At 36.8% G+C, this 25137-nt stretch overlaps 1 protein-coding gene across 1 annotated transcript in view; it reads right to left on the bottom strand.

The window, feature by feature from the left end:
* The window catches only part of DNAH8 (dynein axonemal heavy chain 8), a 406635-nt gene that overhangs the window by 223903 nt on the left and 157595 nt on the right, over positions 1-25137 (bottom strand). Inside the window, 9 exon segments of the mRNA XM_049765310.1 lie at positions 2629-2853; positions 7672-7833; positions 8206-8310; positions 10459-10561; positions 13332-13495; positions 15080-15233; positions 17029-17228; positions 21656-21896; positions 22054-22191. Of these exon segments, the coding sequence (XP_049621267.1) occupies positions 2629-2853; positions 7672-7833; positions 8206-8310; positions 10459-10561; positions 13332-13495; positions 15080-15233; positions 17029-17228; positions 21656-21896; positions 22054-22191 (1492 nt within the window).

The raw sequence follows: 25137 nt of genomic DNA, 5'->3' as shown, positions 1-25137 counted from the left end.
CCCTCCAGTTAAGACTCAAATCTTATAAAGCAGAATTTATATTCATCATTTGAAAAGAAGTACTTGCAGGTACCAAAATGCATTCCATGGACTCTCTAACTCGGGATTTGCAGCCATGGAGACACTACCATCATTTCTACAGTGTATTATGATGGAAAGGAAGAGGCAGAAGAGAAAGAAAAGTAATGACTGGTATTCTTTTTTGCTATGTATCAGGCCTTCCTAAAAGTATATATTGAAGCTAAAATGCAAATATGTTGGCTAATATTCATCTTATTTGGTTAGGAAGTAAATTTGTAATAAATTCAATATTTTAAAAAATCAGTTTCTATATTTGTTCTGTGTTTGCAATATGTGGGACCTCATAAAAATAACAAATGTCTTCTAATTCTGAACCAATAATGAACCCCTAATAGTTTTAATTTATAGAATTTTGAAAAATCTGTATCTATTTTATATGAAATTTAAACTTCTACTAAATTACTGAATTACATTACTAAATTTAAAAATTCTAAGATACACAGACAACCCTCCATGTTTTGCTGAGAGTAGATAAAAAACTGCATCCCACATCTATTCTTCTTAATGTCAACTCCAATTAAAGTTGAAGTATAATAGTTAACACAATATAGTAAAAGAAAAATATAAATATATTGAAGGACAAATTGACAAATGTTGAAGGACAAATTAAACACAAATTTAGCTTATTTGCTTCCTGATGGTTTACCTAGAGAATCATAGGCCTAGACTAGTATTTCTTAAATTTTAATATATCTATGAATCTTCTGGGAATCTTGTTGAAGTGCATATGACAAATCAGTCTGTCTGGAAGGTGAGGAGACTGGGGACTCTGCTTTTCTAACAAGCTCCCCAGTGATGTCAATACTACCTATAGGCACATGGCACATTGAGAAGTGGGACTCTAGAATCCATGTTAATTAAAAAAAAATAGATCTTCTCCTGGTTTCTTGTTGTGTTTTAGCAGTGACTGGGACTAAACCCAGGGCCTCACACATACCGTGTTACATCCCTGGTTCCTCTCTGTGATCATATTCTAAAGAAAGAACCCAAGTCACATGAATTACATAACAGAGAGATATGTTTTGAGAATGAGACAAATCAAATAGAATAAAGCAATTTTAAGGAGTGGTAAAATATCAAGACTTCCTAGAGCCAGTCCCCCATAACAAGAAACGGCCACTGCTTCAAAGGGACTTGGTCTTGCTCAAGACCACTCCTGCCTTCCCTGCCCTGCCCTGCCCTGCCCTGCCCTTCTCTGCCATTCCCTTTCCTTCCCTTCCCTCCCCTTCCCTCCCATACCCTTCCCTCCCCTCCCCTCCCGTCCCCTCCCTTCCCTTCATTCCTTCCTCCCTCCCTTCCTTCCTTTTTTCCTTCCTTCCTTCCTTCCTTCCTTCCTTCCTTCCTTCCTTTCTTGTTTCTTTCTTCTTTTTTCCTTTATTTTTGTTTCTTTCCTTTTTCTTCTTTCTTTTTCTCTCTCTCCCTCCCTCCCTTTCTTCCTTTCTCCCTCACCCACCTTTCCTCCCTCACCCACTCACCTTCCCTCCCACCTTCTGTTTCCTTCCCTCCTCTGTCTTCCTCTCTTTCTTCCTTTCTTTTATTCTTCCTTCCTTTCTTCTTTCTTTCTCTTTTCTTTCTTCCTTTCTTCTTTCTTTCTCCTTTCTTTTCTCCTTTCTACTTTCTCTTACTTTTTTTCTTTCACACCTGGCAATTGTCAGGGATTACTCTCAGGGCTCTACAATCAGGAATTACCCTTGCCAATGCTCAAGGGACCATATGCAATGCTGGAGATGGAACCCAATTTTGATGTATACAATACAAACAATCTACCTGCTCTCTCTCTCTCCAGCCCCCCTCCAGACCATTCCTTAAAGCCCTAGTCTTGGCCCGGAGAGATAACACAGCGGTGTTTGCCTTGCAAGCAGCCGATCCAGGACCTAAGGTGGTTGGTTCGAATCCCATATGGTCCCCCAGTGCCTGCCAGGAGCTATTTCTGAGCAGACAGCCAGGAGTAAACCCTGAGCACCGCCGGGTGTGGCCCAAAAACCAAAAAAAAAAAAAAAAAAAAAAAAAAAAGCCCTATTCTAAAGGGAACATAAATATTATCCTTTCCCTTCCCATTCTACCGAAGCTTTTCCAAACTGAGCCTGTATCCCTACTAGATACTATCAGTTGGACAAAGACCACAGGTCTCACATTAATTGTATTCAGTTCATATTTCTCTGTTCTTAATGGTCTCATCCTAGTATAATGGTCAAATCCACCTACATTGTATCATGTCCCTGGTTACTGGTTTAATGGAACAAATAGTTTACCATCAGTTGGTTTCATACTTCAGAATCATGATTATATTCCACTGTTTAAACAACCATATTACAACTGATAAAGGACCAGCAGTTGAAAACCACTGGTAAAACATCAGATAGATATATATATGTAGATATACATATATATATATGTATGTATAGTAAAGACAGATAAAGTAGTTAAAAAGAACCATAAAAAGAAGGTTCATGTATGTGAGGAAATATCTATAGTGTTTCACTATCAAAAATTATTATGTTATATGTGTTCAAGATTAGTTTTAATTTAAAACAAGGGATACTTTACCAAGTCATCAAAAATATCTCTCTGATGCACATGGATGGTAATCAGAGTCTCAAATTTCACTCTATCAAACTTGGTTAGGTCATGTGTGGTCTGGGAAATGAGAATATTTAGAATATCCAAAAATTTCTGGTTGGTCTGTTGCATGATCCTTCGGTCATCTTTTGCATTATGTAATGCTTCTTCTGAATCATGTGTCCACAACATCTGAATTCCCAGAAGCCCAACCTACAAATTTAGGAGAAAAATACATATGCCAAATATTTAAACCATGATTTCAATAAAACTTACAGAGGCAAACAGAGTTTTATACACCTTTAAAAGATAGATGAATTTTGTCTACACTCAAAGGGGGAAATATCAAAAGAAAAACAGCTTTCAACAGTTTTAGTTCCCCAAAACTTTTATTAATAAAAGGTAAAATAACTATGGGCACTTTATTATTTCAGTGTAGAAATAATGAGCTGTGTGTACATGCAAACAGCCAGGATATTTTAGGAGAAATTGTTACCTTGCCTTAGACCCAGAATTTAGATTAGTTTAAGATAAGGGCAATGAAGACCCTAGAGACTTAGCAGCTTCTTCGTCCTTTTCCTCATAGAAACAGTCACAGCTGCCACCACCACTCTGCTTATGGTCTGAATTGTAATATAAGGAAGGAATGATCTAAGGTGAACATTGTTTAGTGTTCTTTTTTTTTGGAGGGGGAGGGACACAATCAATAGTGCTCCGAAACTTTTTCTGCCTTGTAGCTCAGAGGTTTCCCTTGGAGGTTTTCTAGGGACCAAGCTATGCTGGGGATCAAATCTGGGTCTCTAGGGCCAGAGAAATAGTAAAAGAATAATTCACTGTCCCTGCACACAGTCTACTCAAGTTCTATCTCTGACACCACATATAATACCCTAACAATCTCTAGGATTTATTCCTAAGCACAGAGCCAGGAGTCAGCCCTGAGCACCACTAGGTTTTACCCAAACCATAAACCACTTTACCCTCACAAAAAGCCAAATCTGGGCCTCCCACATGTAAAGCATGTGCTCTTGCCCTGAGCCTGAACACATTTTCTTTCTGAGACAACTTCCTCCGTTCCACATTTTGTCAAGATGAAATCTTCTATCTCCTTGATATCTCAGATCTTTTAAGTCAGAACTAATACTGAACTTACTCAATTTTTTTCTTTAGAAATTATTGCCAAGCAAATCTTTCATATACAGGTTACCAAATGTACTTTTCCTTTACTAACCTTCCTAATGCCATTTGGGTTCATCATCCCACCTGAAAAGCACTGAAAGGGCTGAGGAATTTTTCTTCTCAGCTGACTGGCCTAATTCAGTGGTCTGTATGCCGCGGCTCACGAGCCACATGTGGCTCTTTACACTTTTTAATGCAGTTCTTTTGTGTGCCGGGCGCTCCTCCAGGAGTCAGGACTCTGCTCCTTGCCTCTGTCAGTGCGCGCCCTGTGTGCAGCCCCTGTGGCAGATTCCACACAACTCCAGTCGGGTCATGTGGTATGGGGGAGCTTGAATTTCTGTGTGAATTTCCTCCTGACAGTGTACCATTCTATGTGCTTTCAGTTTTAAAAATGTGGCTCTCAAAAAAATTTTTTAATCTTGGTTTTGGCGAGATTTGGCTCAGTTGAAGAAAAACATTGCCCACGACTGGTCTAACCTATAATTGGTTACAACCTATATATATGTACATATATACACATACATCATACATCATATATAATATATTATATATATGATATATGTTATATATCATATATGATATATGTTATATATCATATAACCAGATATATATATCTGGTGATCACAGTCTTTTAAGGAACATTTTAAGCATGTTAGGCAGCACCCAATTATAGATCATACATCATATATAACATGTTATATATATGTGTGTTTGTGTGTGTGTGTGTGTGTGATCACCAGACACATCCATTTGTTGTTTTAGGTGCATTTTTGTCATTTTGTTTTGCTTTGCTTTTGCTGACAAGAAAAGCAAATGGAATTGACTTTTTATTGTGTATTGTTTTACACAGTATTTCCAAAGTTCTTTATGGATCTCTTAAATCTGATCTGCTGCTTAGCTTCTTTCCTACTCTGTCCCTCTCACTAAGGTCCATATCATTAACTATATATATATTTATCTGTCTATATATTTACTGCAGGAGAGTGTAAGAGAGAAAGTAAGATTTCAGGCCAGAAAGCAAGCACAGTGGGTAAACCACTTGCTTTGCAAGTGGCTGACCCAAATTCAATCCCCAGCACCCAATATGGTCTTCTGATCCCCCTAGGAGTGATCCCTGCATATAGAGCCAGGAGAAAGCCCTGAGCATGGTAGCTGTGTTTCCTCCAACTTACCCCCAAAAAATAAGAAGGTAAGGTTTCTAAGAGAAATTTCCCCTTCAGTAACAATATTGCAAAATGAAAATAATGGAGGGGAGGGGAATGTCTGCCATAAGGCAGGCAGTGAGAGGTCAGGAGAGAGGCAAGAGGGAAACTGGAGACATTGGTGGTGGTAAGTGTGCACTGGTGAAGGTATGTGTTGGATATTGTGTGACTGAAGTTCGGTCACGAACAACTTTGTAACTGTGTATCTCATGGTGATTCAATTAAAAATGTATTTTTAAAAATTATTCAGTAGCTATATGACCCACTTCTGGGTATCTACCCACAGGACACACAATATCCATTGAAGAGGACATATGCACAGCTTTATTCATTGCCCTTACCACAATAGCTATGCCGTGAAATCAACCTAGTTGTCCAAGATAAAATGAGTGAATTATATAGCTGTGGTATACAATCCACTCAATGGAACACTATGAGGCTGAAAGAAATGATGATATCATTCAATTTACTACCACTTCATGTTACATGAAGTCAGAAAAGGACAAAATCAGGATGATCTCACTTCTCTGTGGTATATAGGATAACAGGGTGAGGGAATACAAGGTATTAAAGGCTGGATACCTAAATCACTCAAAGACAAATCAAGTACCTTATCCCCTTTAGCCCTTTTTCTGGTCCTCTAAAAATATTTATATGGGTCATCTGGTGCTGCTTAAGCCCAGTTTAGGCCAGTGGTACTAGACATGGGGATATGAGGGACATTAAATTAAGACTCAGGGCTTCAGATGACATGACATCTACACCTGCACTATCTTTTTTTTGGGGGGGGGGGGCTTTTGGGCCAAACCCGGTGACGCTCAGGGGTTACTCCTGGCTATTCACTCAGAAATTGCTCCTGGCTTGGGGAGTCCATATAGGACACCAGAGATTGAACCCAGGTTTGTCCTGGGTCAGCCATGTGCAAGGCAAACGCCCTACCACTGTGCTATCACTCTGGCCTCAGCACCTGAGCTATATCTCTATCTTTATTTTTCTCCTCCTCCCAAATTTTGACACTTTATTCCATTGACCAAGGTGTTAAAAACACTATTTTAGAATAAAGCAAAGGTAATGTTTTAAAGAATTTTAAATAAAATACTTGTGTAGTATTTTTAAGAGTTTAGCTTTATTTATAATACAATATTTTTTTATCTCTCTCATGTGGGCTGGAGTGATAATAGAGTGGGTAATATGTCTTGCACGTGGATGCCCTGAGTTCAATCAGCATCCCATATGGTCCCAAGCCCTCCAAGAGTGATTCCTGATCTCAAAGCCAGGAGTAACTCCTGAGCACTGTTGAGTATGGCCCCAAAACAAATAAACAAAGTCTCTTTCATATTTGAGATATAAAGAAGCACAGTAGTAATACTGGGTCAAATTCAGAACAAAAAATGACCAAAGTTTTTGGAACTGGAGATTTTATCTAAAAAAAACTAAGATTACATGGGAGAAAGAGGTGGGAGGATCCCTTGGGAAAATGATAGAGGAAGGCAAATGCATTAGTGATGGGTGTGGTGTTGGATGATGTATGCATGAAAAGTGTAATTAACAATATGTTAAATCCCAGTACCTCAATAAAAGTGCTAAAAGCTAAAAGTAAATTTTAAATAGAAATGTATACTTAATATTCATATCCACTACACTTTCATTTATATCCACTAGTGAGTGAATATGCATAGTCATTACTCTAAGCAGGCAAGACAAGTCATTCAAACGGCATCAGACAGGTTAACAAGGAAAGGTCATTCTGATAGCTTAAGTATGTTGAATTTACAACAGTAAATTCTAAAGAAGAGTAAGGTGCTTCTGGGATATGTTTTCTGTGTAAGGAAAGGTAAGGATAAAAAGATAACCCTGAGAGTAAAAAGGTAAGTTTCAAGCTAGATAAAACATATTAATAAATAAATATGCCTTAAACAAACATGAGACATACACACACCCAAACAACATTCTTCCAAGTCATTCCAAGTCAGAAGAAGGGGGAGCAGTGATTGTTTTTTTATTAGGAAAAGGGCAATAGACTGAAATCAGGGCAGGAGGTTTTTGGGTTTTTTTTTTTCAGTGGTCGGAGTTTTAATTGCAGTTAGCTTATCATCATCTGTGTTGCTAATAGCAATGGTTTATTTATTCAAAGGTGCCCATGAATTCATTCTAATACTCATACCATACCAAGATTATATTGGAAAAGACTTCTGGGAATATTGAGAAAAATCTGTCTGACCCTTTGTGGGGAACTGATTTCACCAAGGTGCTCTCTCTTTAAAAATTTAGTTGTACAAGAAGTCCTACTTTAGATTATCCCAATTTTTAATCACATAACAGAAAACCACTGAAAAACCAAGACTTATTTTCCTTCAGAAAGACACACTAATTCATATATATATATGTATATAGGTCTCTTTATATATAAAATAAATAATTTTATTCTCACTGATTAGTCTCAATGATGGGATAATGTGGCATGTCCTCTTCTGGGGGATTGAAGTGGCTGGCCTAAAATAGTGGACAAAAAATTGGAGCTGAAGGTGGGCTGGATCCCTAAGTAGCTCAAAGTTAAAGCAACTTCACACAATCAAGGTGACAAGCTCATGGTTGTGGTTTTTCCTGTTTCCATTTCTGCTGACCATTTTATTTCAATACTGTATAGTCTCACCTGTGCTGGAAAGTGATTGAGGAAAGGTAGGAGCTGAAATCCAGAATCACTGACATTGTAGTATGCAGATCTAATTATATTGTGTAATGATGACATTTGCATTTTTAACAAGTCCAGAAGCCAAATCTCAACAGGACCTTTGGCCATAACAGGAGTATCCAACTAAAACATATATTACAAATACAAAGAAATTCATTTTGCATTTTTACAAATCTCATACACTTAACAAATAATTTTGATACAGATTATATAATTTTATACAAAATATTTAAAACTAAAAATAAAGTAAATTAATACTGTGGTAAAAATATAAATTCTCTGGTCATAAAACTTTCATCTTATAAATAACTAAGTGTGTTTCAGACATGTGAAATGAGTTATCCAAACTAGTTTGTAGCAAAACAGAGCTACCCACACCCACCCTTAGTCCTTTTCAATAAGGAAGTTGCATTCAATCAGACTGAATTTCTTTATTTAGTGTTAAACCTCAAATTAATATATTAGGTAATAATACATTTAACCAAGTTAAATTACCACAACTTTCTCTCCTTCTCTTGATATGACAGCCAGCATACGATCATACTCTTTTGCATGAAATGTAACTTCATTTATGTTATCAGATACAGCAGGGAGATGTGGCTGTGAAAATAGACCAGACAAAACAAAAACATCACACCTGAGGTTCCATAGAAACTATTGATTTTTTTTTTTTTTTTTTGGTTTTTGGGTCACGCCCAGCAGCGTTCAGGGTTTACTCCTGACTCTATGCTCAGTAATCACTCCTGACGGGCTGAGGACCATGTGAGATGCCTGGATTCGAACCACTGTCCTTCTGCAAGCAAGGCAAATGCCCTACCTCCATGCTATCTCTCTGGTCCCTATTGAGATGTCTTTAAAAGGAGTATATTTCTCTTTATTAAAAATAATTTGTATGGGGCCTGAGACATAGCACCGCAGTAGGGTGTTTGCCTTTGCCTTTCATGTGGCTGACCTAGGACAGACTGCGGTTCTATCCCTGGCATTTCATATGGTCCCCCAAGCCAGGAGCGATTTATGAGCGCATAGCCAGGAGTAATTCCTGAGTGCCACCAGATGTGGCAAAAAACATTTTTTAAAATAATAATTTTTACTTAATTTTTAAAACAGTCCAGAGTCTTGGAGCCAGTCTTGGAGCCAGGGCATTTTATTTGCATGCTTGCAACTGGGGTTTGATCATTGGTATCTCTTATGGCCCCCAACCCCATCAGAAGTAAATTTTGAGTGTAGAACAAATAATAAACCCGGGCATCCCTGTGTTTGACCCAAAATCCAAAAAGAAAAAAATTATATGTGTAGAAATATGCAGCCATTGAATATATGCCTGAATATTGAATATTGAAATATTGAATATATTTGGAGATCTGAGTTTTATCCCTGGCACCTGGAAGATTATTTATTCTGTATATTAAACTGAACTCTTAGTGGTGAACTTAAACTAATATATACTTATACTTATTTATAATAATGCATGTCTAAAACTTAGAAAATGTTATAATGCAATTGCTTTCCAAATATAAGAATTGTTTTAAAAAGAAAATTTTCTCTTTTGTCTCAGAAGAAAACCTATGCCATGACCAACTTGGAAGCCCCGGGTTTTTTTGCTTTTCTTTTTTAATTATTTTCTTTTCTTTTGCTTTGTTTGACTTCAGGGGAGCCACACCCTGCACTGTGCAAGGGTTACTCTGACTTTGTTGCTCATTGATCACTCCTGGCAGTGCTTGGAGACCACCTAGTACTGGGGTCAGGGATCAAACCTGTGGCTTCTCATACGAGGCATGTGCTTAACCCATTGATTTCTCTCTCTGGTCCAGATGGTGTTCAGGATTATTCCTGACTCTGTTCTTAGGGCTTATTTTAGGAAGTGCTTGGGGGGATCAGGTGTTGCTGAAAATTGGCTCAAAGACTCGTCCTTTGAACAATCTTTCTGGTCCAAGGAGCTCTAATTTTTACAATCCAACTCTACAGAATGCCTTCCTCTAAGTCCTACAAATACACCTTCCACATTACCTTCTCCCCACCCCCCATACATCCTCTTTCCTGTCAAGTTCAACCCTGTCTTTTCTCGTGGCTTTCTCTACCACATACAGTTTTTATGTCTCTCTTGATCATTCCTGAAAACCAACTTGAAAAATATTGGTTATTATTTACCCCCAATTATCAAATCAGAAATTATTCTGAGGGGACTGTTTCAGTCTTGAGGAGAATGGCTATAAGCCAGAATTTGGCCATACACACACACACACACACACACACACACACAATCTTACAACCTTATAGTTCTAAAAATATCTAGACCAAACTATTCACAACAAGATATTGAATTTTATGAGGTTGTATTTATAGGTTGTGTTCCTAGATAATTTTCAATGGGTTATCTTATAAAATCCTATGAGTAGGAATCACTTCTCCTGATTTTACACATAAGGAAATAAAAACAAAAAAATGAAGAAGTCAGCTAAGATCATTCAACTGCTGAATAACTCTTACCAGCACCAACCAGAATCAACTTAGGCTGATGGGTCCCAAGTACACAAACAATTCATAATTAACAATAATATTGGTCTCGGAGAATCAAACCCTAGGCCTTTTATAATTATTTGTGATGTTCATTCAAGTGCTTTGCACATTCCTAGCCCTACAAACTACACTTTTTCATATTCTTCTTTCTTATTTATACTTTTGAGATTTTAATGTCAATTTATTACTGATTGTATTAAAAAAGTTAGTTAATATATATTTTAATTTTACCTGTATGGTATGGGAATCACTGGCTTGTCCAAGAATTTCCAAGAGAACTGGATCAGACACAAAGAAGAATCTTGGAAATAGTAATCGCTTCTTCTCCAAATACCTTTAAGTAAAGTCACATTACCAAATGATTTTTTAATGAATTATTGATGATTTGTTAAGGAAAATCACTAACTTCTTCAATAAGATAATAGTAAAAACTTGTAACCATTTTCTATTTGCCTCTGAAAATATCTGCTAAGCCTATTTCCACCAGGAATGGGTGGATTCAAACAAAATTACTCCATTATTTTTCTCATCAAGAGCCCTCCTGTGGGGCCAGAGAGATAGCATGGAGGTAAGGTGTTTGCCTTTCTTGCAGAAGGTCATTGGTTCGAATCCCAGCATCCCATATGGTCCCCCGAGCCTGCCAGGAGCAATTTCTAAGCGTAGAGCCAGAAGTAACCCCTGAGTGCTGCCGGGTGTGACCCTCCCCCAAAACAAAAGAGCCCTTCTGTGATCTTTATAAGTTTTGTACATCTCAAGGGCTAAACCTAGTGTGAACACATCAGTTTTTTCTAAACCAGGATATCTTTATAGTAAAGGAGGGAAATAAACATTAAGCCAAGATATAGGCATAACAAGGATAAATCTGAACCCCTTGGAATCTGTTAATTGTACAGTTAATTGTTTTGAGTGTACATCACTTATTACACACTTGTGGGAGCTAAATACATATCCCAAAAAAGACTTGTTCCTATATTATTTAGAGCAGGGTTATTCAAACTTTTTAAACAGGGGGCCAGTTCACTGTCCCTCGACCATTGAAGGGCTGGACTATAGTTAAAAACAAAAACTATGATAAAAAAAATTCCTATGCACACTGCACATATCTTGTTTTGAAGTAATAAAAAAAGAATGGGAACAAATAAAATATTTAAAGTGAGGTGCTGGCGAGGTGGCGCTAGAGGTAAGGTGTCTGCCTTGCAAGCCCTAGCCAAGGAAGGACTGCAGTTCGATCCCCCAGCGTCCCATATAGTCCCAGCAAGCCAGGGGCAATTTCTGAGTGCTTAGCTAGGAGTAACCCCTGAGCATCAAAGGGGTGTGGCCAAAAAAATTTTTTTAAGTGAAGAACAAGTACAGTTAAATCAACAAACTTACCAATATCTCAATGGGAACTAAGGACCTGTTTTTGGCGGTCCGTAGTCTGAGGACCCCTGCCCAAGACTAAGAAAAGTCTAGAAAAAGGTGTGAGTCAGAGAGTGCTGCACACATCCCACACACTCACTCAAACTGGCTGGGACTCACACTCACGCTGGCTGGGACAATTTGTCTGCTAAGCAGGACAGGCAATGGTGGCAAAAACACTGTGGACTGGATAAATGTTCTCAGAGGACATTTATCCTCAGTGGCCTGTGGGCTGTAGTTTGAGGACTCCTGATTTAAATCTACAGCTGTGACCTTATTTAGGTTTTTGCAGATGACTGAATTTAAGGATTTGAGAAAATTACCCTGAATTCTCCAGATGAGTCCTGCAACCCATGGCAATGTGGTTCAGTGAGAATAGTGCCCTCATAAGAAATACAGGGAAATAGAAGTAGAAACAAGCTTCCTGGAATGGTCAGGACCTATAACCACAAAGGAGTCCACCTATACACTCCCCCAATCCTACGAGATAGCATCCTGTTTTATAGCATGAACAGGGAGCTAGAGAAGCATCACATTCCACCAATCACATCCTTAAAGCCATGCACACTGCAGAGCCAAAAACCTTGATCCAAATATAGCCTCTATGATGAGGCAATCTCATGAAGAAGTCATGAATATGGATCATAAATTACTTAGGGTCCATCTATTTAAAAATAGGTCAATGTCAACTATTACAAGATGCATACAATCAAGACATCTGTTAGTTTTGTGAATGGAAAGAAGCCCTTATGCCATAAATACTTGAAATTAACTTAGCAAACTCAAAATAGCCTCACTAGTTAGAAGAGAGGGAATTTTTGAGCCATCTTACTTCTTGAATAAGAACCTGGAATTCAGGACCCTCATGTGAAGCATGAGTGAAGACAGAGACAAAGAAAGGAATTATGAAGCCCCATGTCAAGGACCTCCTAGAGCAAGCAGATTCTGGAAGAAACAAGGAACATTTTTCCTTCAAGTTTTCCAGACTTCTGATATCCACCACAATAACAAGTACATTTCTGTGATTTAAGCCACACAGTTTATAAATGAATATACTACATTCATTCACTACTCAATTTAAGGTGCATTTTTATTAAAAATTAATTAATATAAAAAGTCTTTACCAAATTAAAGATATAGGCAATACTATTAACATGTCTGGAATAGAACCACAGTTAAGCTGATATGTCATGACCCATAGAGAAGTAGGAAGGTTAAGGTACTTAGGTTGGTCCTTAGATGAGGTAGATGATACACTGGTAAAAAAGGTATGATGTTGGAATAATGTGCATGAAACACTATTATAAAGGTTTTTATTTTTTAAATTTTATTTGTTTAAATTGTTGTTTGTTTTTGTCCACATCTCCTAAGCTCAGGGGTTACCCCTAGCTCTGCACTAGGAATTGCTCCTAGTGGTGTTTGTGGAGCCGTAGAGGATGCTAGGGATCAAACTTAGGTTGGATCTTGGGCCCCTCACTTTAAAAAAAAAGTTTTTATTTTAATAATAAAGTGTTATGGCATTTTAAAAAAGGTACTTGCCTTTCATTTGACTGAACCTAGTTGGAATTCTGGCATGCAGATAGTCCCCTGAGCAGCATCTAGGGTCACAGCTGAGCATGAATCCAGGAATGGCCCCCAAACATCACCAGGTAAGACCCCAAAACCAAAATAAATAATAATAGAACACATAAAAATTAAGCTCCTACCCTGTCAGTGACTTCTGACATACTTCCAGTTGTTCATGTAAATGAGGCAAAAGTTGCCCCATGGTTTCATCTCCAACACAGCAACTAATTACATTAGGATTCTCATGAGCTCTTTGCATTATTTTTATCCATGACTTGTCAATATTCTGGAAACGTTTTGCTTCCTAGAAGCAAATCCATAGTTGATGAGAATTAGCCTTTGGACAATTGAATGAAGCAAAATGTTCACTTTGGAATTTCCTATTGATCTTCACACCAGTCTCTAGTTTTAGGTTATATCATCTAAAGGGAGATTGTTTTCTTCTGAATTGATTTTAAATAATAAAAGCCAAGTCATAAAACTGTTTATTGAAATGTTGCTTTATCACAATAGGACTTATCGCTTATTTGTTTCCTTACATTTAATACATTTTTCAAAGTGCCACATGATTAATTTGCAGAACTTAAAGTGCAAATGCAGTCTTTCAACACCTCAGGTGCTTTGGTTTGATGAGCAAACTGAAGAAGCATAAAAATAATTTGATCTCAGGAACCTTGGAATAATTACAGCCTAATACTACCTCAGGAAATAGAAAAAAGAAAACAGTAAAAACCCTAACAAAGCTTCATTTACATTTTTGCAAATGAAAATTGTCTATTTACTATGGATGATGTTAAGTTTTGCATTCAAATGTAAAAGTGCCTCTAGAAATTGGCATAATCTGGCCTTTTTTTAAAATGCAGTTTTCTAATTAAAAAAGAAAATGTCCATGTTTGAAAATGTGTTACAAAGGAAAACCAGTCATTTCAAAATCCTTTTATCCTTGATTTTTAATCTCTGTAGATCCTGTTTGTAGGTATCAAAATTCAGAAAAGATGAGCATAATTTCATAAGAGGAAAGTTACCTTCATAGACTAAAGTTATTAATAAGTCTGGTATTTGTTTTAAAGTCCCCAGAAGAGCTGTTTTAAAGATTTTGTTACAGGTTTCTGGGGCTAGATTTCTTTGCTCCTCTGTGTGTTTCTGATCTACTTACTAATAGCTATATTGTGCCAACAGAATACAGATTAATTTTGATTCTACTCTCAGAGGATTATTATGAGGTTAACTTGAAAAAGAAATGAAGTACTATCACTAAACAGCACTGGTTTTGAATGTACTTCACAATTTTTAACAGCCTGAAGATTGACTAGTCACCATTTGAAATCCGAGTTTCTTCTTTCTGCTAATGTATACTAAGATGAGCTCTTAGTAAAAAAGTTAGCTCGAGTGGTAGAGCACAAGTCACCATCATGTGTGAAACCCTGAATTCTATCTTCTATCCCACAGGCTCTACTCCCAAAAGTGGTGTTGTCTCAGAGCACTATTAGGCTAGCTAGTTTTATAAAAAATAAAGTAAAAGTCTTTTTTGCAAAGGACCAGAGAATAAACATCTTGGGCACTGATGATAAGATATCTGTTATGACTCAACACTGATGCTGTAAAGCTAAAGCATCTTAGAAACAAAGGTGGTGTGTTTCAATTTATTTATAAAATATAAAATATACATATTATAAAATACAAAATTATAAAATATACATAATTGTCAACCTCAGGTATAATTTTGATAGTTATATGCATATAATGTGTATATAATATATAACATATGTATTGAATATGTATGATGGCCATTCAGTATGTAACTATATGTTTCTGTAAAAGTCTAAGACAGAAACAACACAAAAAAATTAACGATTCCTAAATCAGAAATCACTAAAAATTTATTTACCTGAGGTAGTTGTTTGGCAATATCACCACCTACAAAGACTGCTTCAAGATAAACCCAAAGGTTCTGGACAACCAGCCACTCTTCAATTATATCTGAGGACGTGGACAATTTATATACCCAATTCTGAATAGTTTTCTTAAATGGAGTATTATATCTAAAAAGAATGAAAAACATTGCATTCTAAAGAATATTCAAAAAATAATATAGCCATTGGAAAGTAAACTTATTTTCTATAGGCAACACTTAATAATTTCTTATAGCTAATGATATTTGTATGAGCAAAACTCTTAGAATTATAGTGATTTTATTTCTGCTTCCATGTAATAGATAGATATATATATAGTAATAGTCAAATTTTATATAACAGAAATCCAGGAAAGGAATTATGTTGGTTGCTTCTGGGATTGCCTCTTATTGCCCAATTTATTCTGCCTATATAGCCATTATGTTAAGGTTGAAAGGCATTAAACTTGACAAATGCATCCTCAAAATCATGTAATATAGACTAGGATGGTATGGGTGGTTATTTTAGGAAATTAAATCTATTGGTCAGGTATTTGCTTTGCCTGGTGAAACTGGGAGCCTTGTCGAAACAAGGCTCCACCAGCTAGGTAATGACATATTCTAGATACTATCCAGAATCCAGCCTCTGGATATAAACATTTGCCCCCTGGAGATAAATATTTGCCTTAAGAAGTTACATCCAAACAGTGCTAGTGATCCAGTATTCATTGATCCATCTTAGGTTAGTTCTTGAAATAACATTTTGTTCATCCAATTAGTGCTACAAAGTTCCCTACTACGTAGTAGTTCCTTAGATATCTTTATTACCCTTCTTAGCAGGGATTCAACATTGAGTTTACTAGTACTTTATACAAGCAATCTGCTAATCAAATTATAATCAAGTTAAGAAAATAAGGACTTGGGTTGCTGAGTTCCTTCACCAGAAGACACTATACAAGGATACACTCTTCTACTAAAGGTTATTTTTTTTTAGAAAACCTGCATGACAAGTTTTTCAATGAAAAAAAAAGTCATAGGCCAAAATGTTCAGACCACTGAATATCCAACTGCCCTCTCTGTTAAGATTATTCAGATTCTAGAATTTCCCAAAAAGCAAAAGATGCATCTAAAATCTAATTCCCATTAATAACTCGGAATCCCCCAGAGTAGAAGCTATGTGACCAGTATCCATCTTTAGGGCCAAATATCATGCCAGATCCTATTCATCAATCAGCCTGTAGCCTAGCCTGGATATGGAGAGTTAGAATCCCAAATATGGGTCTCTGTTCATTAAAGGGTTTGTAGCATGTCTCTTAGGTATACTTGGAAGAAGAGTTGAGGATTACTGCCTAGTCAGCTAGGGAATTAGAGTTTGTTCATGCCCATTATACTTAATCTGAGTCATGCAGAAATTTCCTAAAACCACATAGAGACTTCAGACACTTTCATGATGGACAGATTGCTTCATTGAGTTCACAGTGGATCCAGCACTAAAACAGCTCCCTTTCCACCATTAAAAAATTGCAGGCCTGTAAGTTCCAAGTTCCTAGTGGTATATTCCTTTCATATGCTGCCAGCATGCTTTACCTGGGCCATTAGGCAAACACTTGAGCAAGCTTAGCAAAGGAAAGAAATGATGACAAATCAGAGATGGGAGTTAAAATGAAGCAGTCATCTCAGTAGGGAGCAAAGATCTTCAGAAAATAATTTGCCAATTTAGGAAAAATAATTATGATGGATCCCACCAGGAAAAACAGGAACCAAAGATGATAGCCAGTAAAGATGAAGGTCATGATTATTAGGTAAAATAAGTCCATTCATAAATGAACACAAAAAGTAAGCTCTGTGGGTCAGAATCTTGAGTTTTACTGAGGCTGTAAAACCTTTTGTGTGATATTTTATAACCTTACATATTGAACCATTCTGCCCCATAACTATAAATTTACCTGTTGCTGAGTAAGGAACCCAAAGCCATTAAGCTATCCTCCATCAGGGTGATAATTTCTCCAGATTCTGTTCCTTTGAGCAGAAGCTCCCCCTTTCCTTTAAATGGGGCAAAACTCAGATTCTGATTGGTCCAGTTCTCAATCACCAGAGTCAACTTGGCTTCAATATCCTTCTCCTTACTGGCAGATATGCAAATATCCTTGAGAGATAAAACAAAGAATATGTCATGATATTCCCTATTACGAGTTAAGTGCATTGCCAAGTCATGGAATTTTTAGCTTGGTCCAGAAGTCATCAAATTTATTTAGTCATTATATAGCTGTGAAAACAAAAGTTGAAGATTATCATGTTATAAAGCCAAACCCCAATCTAATGACAACCTGACTAATATTTATTTTTGTGCTATATTCATGAAATAATTGTATTATATTTTAATTGTTTTTAACCAAAATAAAAATAATCAGTTATTTTGTCTTTGTGGCTTGCTAAGAAAGTCAGATTAAATGAGAGAATATATTATTCTGTTGAACTCTCAACTAACTCAAAAACATTACTCTATTCCTCTCTATTATGGCCTTAAATGAGTATCTAATTTACTAACAAAACAAAATTCCACTTTTCTTGTTGGATTTCCTGCTCCTTTGATAATAATGATATCAAAGTCCACAAAAAAAATTTGAGAGTAAAGTGGTTTCTCCAACTTATTTTTAGTATTTCTCTTGGAGGGTGCTTCTCCAGGTATTTAGCTGTATGTATGTCTCAGTCAACAATCTTTGTTATTAAAAATTTTTCCATTCAGTTCTGGAACTACTCAGGTCATCTCTGAAGTATTCTGGAGCCTACAGGGTAACATCAGGTGGTTCTTAGAATCAGGGCTGCACTGTTGATGCTTGAGGATCATGTGATGACAAGTATCAAACCCAAATCCAAATTGTGTACTCTCACCCTCTAACCATTGTACTATCTTTAGTACCTCTATATACATAATTAGATCACAGAAACTCAAAGTTGAAGAGGCAGTTTATGGTAGTACATGATATTAAAGTCCATATGTGAGATATGCCATAAGAACAGTGAGAAAGCATTTGACAAGATACAGCACTCATTTATGATAGAATCTCTCAACAACTAAGAATTAAAGAAACTTTCCTCACAGTCAAAGCTATTTACCAGAAGCCTATGGCAAACATATTCATTAGGAAAAATCTAAAACACCTTTCCTTTAAGATCAGATACAAGACAAGGTTTCCCATTCTCGCCACTTCTATTCAATATAGTTCTGGAACTACTTTTTATAGCAATTAGACAAGAAAAAGACATCAAGGGCATCAAGATAGGAAAGGAAGAAGTCAAGATCTCACTTTTTGAGGATAATATGATACTGTAGAACTAAAGACTCTACAAAAAAGCTTCTAGAATCAAATGATTTGGGGGGGAGGTGAGAACACCCAATGGTGCTCAGAAGTTAATCTTGGTTGGCTCTGCCCTCAGGAATCACTCCTAGCTATGCTCAGGAAACTATAGATGCTGGAGATCTAACCAGGTTAGAGACAAAAGACCCAACATGCTGTACTAACACACCAGCACCAAAACAATATTTTTATAGTAAAGTAGCAGCCTACAATATTAACATGCTTGGGCCAGAGCAATAGCGAAGTGGTAGGGCGTTTGTCTTGCAAGCGACTGATCCAGGACAGACCTGGGTTTGATCTCCAAGTCCCATATAGTCCCCCAAGCCAGGAGCGATTTCTGAGCACATAGTCAGGAGTAACCCCTGAGGGTCACTGGGTGTGGCTCAAAAACAAAAACAAAAACAGCAACAACAACAACAAAATTAGCATGCAAAAGCCATAGCTTTCCTATATACAAATAATGAAAGAGAAAAAAGACATGTTAAAAATAATCCCATTCACAATTATGCCTCAGAAAATCAAGAACCTCAGAAATAAATTAACTAAAAATGAAAGAGCCAAACACAGAAAACTACAAAACAACTTCAGGGTCAGAGTGATAGCACAGAGTTAGGGCATTTGCCTCTCAAGTGGCCAACCTGAAACGGACCCCATTCGGTTCTGAGCATCCCATATGATCCCCAAGCCTATCAGGAGAGATTTTTGAGCACAGAGCCAGGAATAACCCCTGAGTGCTGCTAGTTGTACCCCCTCCAAAACACCCACAAAACTACTTCAATAAGTATAAAAAGAACATGAGGAAATGGAAACACATTCCTTGCTCATACATTGGGAGGATTAACAACTTTAAACTGGCAATAATCCCCAAAGTATTGTATATGCTCAATGCAGCACCTATGATGTTTATCAAAGAAATATACTAAACACTTTTAAAATTCATATAAAATAATAAACTTTAATATCTAAAGAAATCCTTGAAAAAAGAAGATGGGAGACATCTTTTCCCAACTTCAAACTATATTACAAGGTAGTAGTAGTTAAAACGGAATGATGCTGGAATGAAAATAGACTCTCAGATCAATGGAATTAAATTTCCTAAGATAGAGCCTCAGGTATTTGATAAATTAATTTTTGGTAAGGGAGCAAAAAAATTTAAGTGGAACAAGGAAAGCTGCTTCAACAAGTGGTGCTGAAAAACTGGTCAGCTATGTGCAAAAAATTGAACTCAGATCTCTTTCTAATGCTGTGGGGAAAAAAAGTCAAATTAAAACCAATTAAAGACCTTGATATCAGACCTGAAACCCTAGATACATAGAGGAAAATGTAGGCAGAAATCCCCATGACATTGAGACTAAAGGTATCTTCAAAGATGAAGCAGCACTAACCAAACAAGTGGTAGCAAAGATTAATTTTTCTAGTTTATCTCTTCATTTGCTTTATCTTTTAATTTAAGAAGTTTCTGAACCCCAAAGTAAAGAGTGACCAGAAAACAAAGACTGCCCAGGGATTGAGAGGAATTATTCACCCAATATTCATCTGATAATGGGGTTAATTAATACCTAAGATAAATAAAGCACTGCTAGGGCTTAAGAAGAAATAGATATATATTCACATCAAAAGTGGAAGGAAGAAAAGAACAGAAATTCCCTAAAGATAAAATACAGATGGTCAAGAGACACAAAAAATGCTCCACATTATTAATCATCAGGGAGATCCAAATCAAAACAGCAATGAGATATTATATCATACCTTAGAGACAGGCACACATAAAAAAGAACAAAACAACCAGTGCTGGTATGGATGTGATGAAAAAGGACCTCTCATTTCACTGCTGGTGGAAATGTAGATTGTTCTAATTCTTTTTGGAAAACAGTATGAACATTTCTCAAAATACTAGAAATTTATCTTCCAATACCTCTCTGAGAATATACACTAGGGCTCCAAAACACATTGCAGAAGAGGTCTCTGCACTCCTTTTATCATTGCAGTACTATTCCCAATACCTAGAATCTGGAAACAACCCAAGTGTCTCGGAACAGATGAGTGAATAAAGAAACTATGGTATAATATAGATATGCTATGATATAGAGTATTATGTAGCTATTAGGAAAAATGAAGTCTTGAAATTTGCTGCTATATGGATAGACATGGAGCATATTATGCTGAGAGGGATGAGTCAGAAAGCGAGTGACAGACATAGAATGATCACACTCATCTGCAGGATATTATAAAAAGTATCAGGGAAGTTCAGTTAGGGCAGAGAAGGGAACACTATGACATTAATGGTTGAAAACGATCATTCTAGATAAGAACTGAGTGCTGAAGGGAGGTAAAGTGACATATGCGTGATAACTCTTCAGTAACAATATTGCAAACCACAGTATCTAAAAGGATAAATGAGAGAAAGAAAGAAATGGAGAAGAGAATAAAAATGTTTGCCATAGAGACAAGCTGAGTGGAGGGCAGTGAAGAGCAATGGTGAGAACATTAGTGGTGGGAAATGTGCACTGATGAAGGCATGGGTGTTAGACATTGTATGACCACAATTCATTCAATCATGAGCAATTTAATGTATCTTGTGATGATTCAAATAAAAAATTATTTTATAAGTTATTAAAGAAACAGTATAAAATGAATACCCAAAGACAATAGAAATAATGGGGGTTGCAGTTAGGACAGAGAAGGGACCACTATGACAATAATAAGTAGAAATGATCAGTCTGGACAAAATGGGAAATAAATGACAAACTGGGAAATAAAATGAAATAAAGTGTATTGGCTCTATATTTTATAGCAATTTTATTTTTAAAAGAAAAAACAGTTAAAATTATTTAAAAGAAAAAATATAATTAATTTAAAAATAAACTATGATAGAGAAAATACAGAATTAGAAATCTGTAAAAATAAACCTGAGAAACAGCAAAAAATATAGAATTCTATGGTTTATAATGGAAGTACTGATGACTGATGAAGATAAACTAGTGTCTACCTTCCAGAACTAACATTTTTCCAATATGTTAACTATTATTTTCCTTAGTTTAACAGGTTTTCATTTTTAAAACCAAGAATTTTCAGGATTATCCTAAATGTAAGGGGTACATTAAAGAGAACAATTAACTTACACGCTATTAAAACAATTTACATAATTTTCAGGGAGACAAAAAGAGTTCTTTTGTGGACCACTTATGAGACCGACCCTCTGAATCTTATATACCTCAATATCATCCTTATTTTTTAGCAGAGGTGCTTCCATAATATTTCTTAGACAAAAAGAATCAGACTCCACATCAAATGGGGTTCCAGTTAACTCGGCGATTCGATCCCAATGTCTCAGCTTCATCGCCTTATTGGTCATCATTTCCAGGAGAGGACATGACTCGCTGAAGTCGTCAATTCTTTTTTTGAGATCCAAATAAGCTTGCCAATCCTTAAGTCCTTTGGGAAGTTTACGACATCTTTGAGAAATGGAGAAAGTTTATTTCACCTACATATTTCTTTGAATATTCGTCTTGGCAGTAATAGTTCAGGGGATAACCTCATTTTAAAAGTACTCTAATTTTAAAGGAGCCTAGGAAGGTGGCACTATAAAAAGGTAGCTTAATTAAAACTAACCTGTTTTGAAATTCCTGCAGTTCTCCATTAATTTTTTCAATGTCAACATCTCCCCAAAGTATCTCATAATAGCCACTGATACTGCCCATTACAGTATCGTATAATCCATACAACTTTTGCAACAAGTTAAGTTCTTTTCTGAGAAAACAAGTAATTAAGTCATTACATAATATGTATTTTAAATTAAACTTTATTGCTGGTTAAGCGTTTACCCTACTAATTATTTATGTATTATATGTACAGTGTCTTATAAACATCAACATACATTTAATCATATTAATTTGTAAGACAAAGACTTAAAAACACTAAATTTACAATTCTCAAATATTACAAACCATACTGATTTGACATTTACCAATAGTCTGATTATTATTATTTATACCAATCATTGCCACAATGTGACCCAAACTTGATTAGAAGATAAAAGCTAATCCAAAGGTTTTATTTCCCTTTTTTTTTATTTTAAATAGAAATTGAACTTTTTTCAGAAGACATTCCATGACACCCGGTTCAACTTAGGATATGTGCAAAAACCAAGATATCTAATTATAGAAGACTGACTACAATAACCTCGACCGAGTAGAACTTTTCCTGGAACCATAAACAAGATCTTGGGGGTGGACAATTAATATATCTGAAGCCTGTAGTCCGTCTTATGACAGTATGCTTAATTGGTAGAGACTCCCTACTTTTTTTAGGCCAAAGGTATTTCCTTTCTAATTTCCCCAATGTTTATTGTGCCTATGCAAAAAATAAAATATAAACCATGCCGTATCTGGCAACCCTTTTTTATTTTTTTTTTATCTTCTAGATCAGGGGTCTCAAACTCAAGTAACCTGGGGACGGCAGGAGGCAAAGTTGGGGTGAGGCAGGGCCACATAAGGGATTTCACAAAAAAAAGAGTCCTCAAACGTCATTATTAACAGTTTTAATTAATTCTTCTGAACATGAATAGAACATTGAATGAAGATCATGAACAGTTCTTCTGAACATGGCATCTTTTGCCTATTCCTTGCTGCCAGAGACTTGACAGCACTTCTTCTCACAAATCTGAACCACATTTGGCTTTAGAGAGGAAGCAGTTGAGACCCTCAGTAGGGCTTGAAGATGATCATCATTAAGTCTAGACCTGTACTTTGACTTATTGAAGTTCAATGTGGAGAATAACTTTTCACACAAAGATATACTCTCAAAAAGGCACATGGTGTGCTTGAACATTCAGGAAAGCTCAGGGAAGCTGGGGGGCAAGTCTCTCAAAAATTGCCCATGCATGTCTGCTTTTCCACTAATATCCCTGAACTTGGCTTTGAGATCAGAGTTGCACTGCAGGTCAATGAGCTGCATTTGAAGCACAGGAGGGGCATCTTGCACATCAAAGGAAAAGGGGTCTACAAAAATTTGGAAAGTGGCTCTGTGCTTTTTGAAGTCGGTAAATCTGTGATCAAATTCCTTCCTAGCTTAAAAATAGCATCAACATATTTCTCACCACTAAATGGTATGCCTGCATCCACAAGTTCCTTGCATTCTGGGAAATGACAAAGGTTTGTCTGAGAGAGCTGGGATTTCCATAACACAAGTTTTGTGGAGAATGCTCTCACGTTGTCATAGGCAGCACTGTTAAGCTGCTTGGGCCTTGTAACATCTTGTTTAGTACATGCAGCTTATGTGTGATGTCAACAAGAAAAGCTAAGTCCATGAGCCATTTGTGATCACTCAACTCAGAAACAGCATTCCCATCCTTCTCCATGAAGACTTTCACTTCTCTCAACTCGAAAAATCTTTTCAGGACATTTCCCCTGCTGAGCCAACATACCTTGGTGAAACAGAGCACATCTCCATATTCTGACTCCATTTCCTCTAAAAAAAGGCACGGAACCTCCTGTGCTTTAAGCCCCTGGATCTGATTTGGTTGATGCATTTCACAACAACAGACATCACATTGTCACACGGCAGGCATTTACTGCAAAGAGCCTGCTGATGGATAATGCAGTGAAGAGCAATGGCCTTCTCTACACCTGCCTCTTCAAGTTTTTTTTGAACAAGTGCCACCAGTCCATTTTTCCTCCCTGTCATCGATGGCACTCCATCGATTATTCCAGCAAACCTTTTCCACGGCAAACCTGCATTCTCAATGGCATCACACAGATGCCGAAATATCTCATTAGCGGTGGTCTGGCCATGCATTGGAATTATTGTGAGCAGCTCCTCTGTCAATTCAAAATTGCAACCAACACCACGGACATAAATCGTGAGCTGCACAGTGTCTGTTATATCTGTGCCCTCGTCAAGAGCAACTGAGTATGCATCAAAACATTTGGCTTTCTCACACAGTTGATGATAAATGTCACTTGACATGTCAGAAATGCGCTCTGCCACAATATTGGCAGAAAGGCTGATTTTGCTAAACTGACCTTTCTTTTCCGGACAGATAATACTTGCAGCCTGTAACATGCATTTTTTTTTTTAACAAACTCTCCTGTGAATGGTTTCCCTGCCTTAGCAATCATCTCATTAACCATGTAACTAGCTTCAACTGATGCAACATTCTCTTTGGTTGCTTTCTTGAAGAAATCTTGTTGCCTCATTAGACATGCTTTAAGACTGGCAACCCGCTTGGCTCTCTCATTTCCTTGCTATTTTGCACATTCCTCAGCATGTTTAGTTGAATATGGCGTTTCAAGTTGTATTCCTTGTGCACTGCAACTTTCTCTAAGGAAATAAGATATGTAGGGATGCCCCTGTTCTCAACAAAGAAATACTGCGTCTCCCACTTTTCCTGAAATTGTCTGTGCTCGTCATCAATCTTTCTCTTCACTGCAGGCTTTGATGAAGTCATGATGAAGGAATGACAAAATCTAATTCTGTAATAAACTTCTCTCCCTTCTCTCCCTTAGGCCTCCGATAATGCAAGGGACAGCGGGCAGGAGCAGCGGAAATGACATCTGCGTTAGGCTCAAAGTATTCGCGATTATTCGCTTACTTATTCGCTTACCCAATATTCACAATAAAAAATCGCATTAGTAAGAAAAAAATCGCAAAAAATCGCATTAAACATTTGCATACCCCGAACGGAACTGCTCGGGG

The sequence above is a fragment of the Suncus etruscus genome, chromosome 18 (genome assembly GCF_024139225.1).
Source record: "Suncus etruscus isolate mSunEtr1 chromosome 18, mSunEtr1.pri.cur, whole genome shotgun sequence".
Lineage (NCBI taxonomy): Eukaryota > Metazoa > Chordata > Mammalia > Eulipotyphla > Soricidae > Suncus > Suncus etruscus.
The sequence above is the reverse complement of the archived record's forward strand: the minus strand, read 5'-3'. Positions and strand labels throughout refer to the sequence as shown.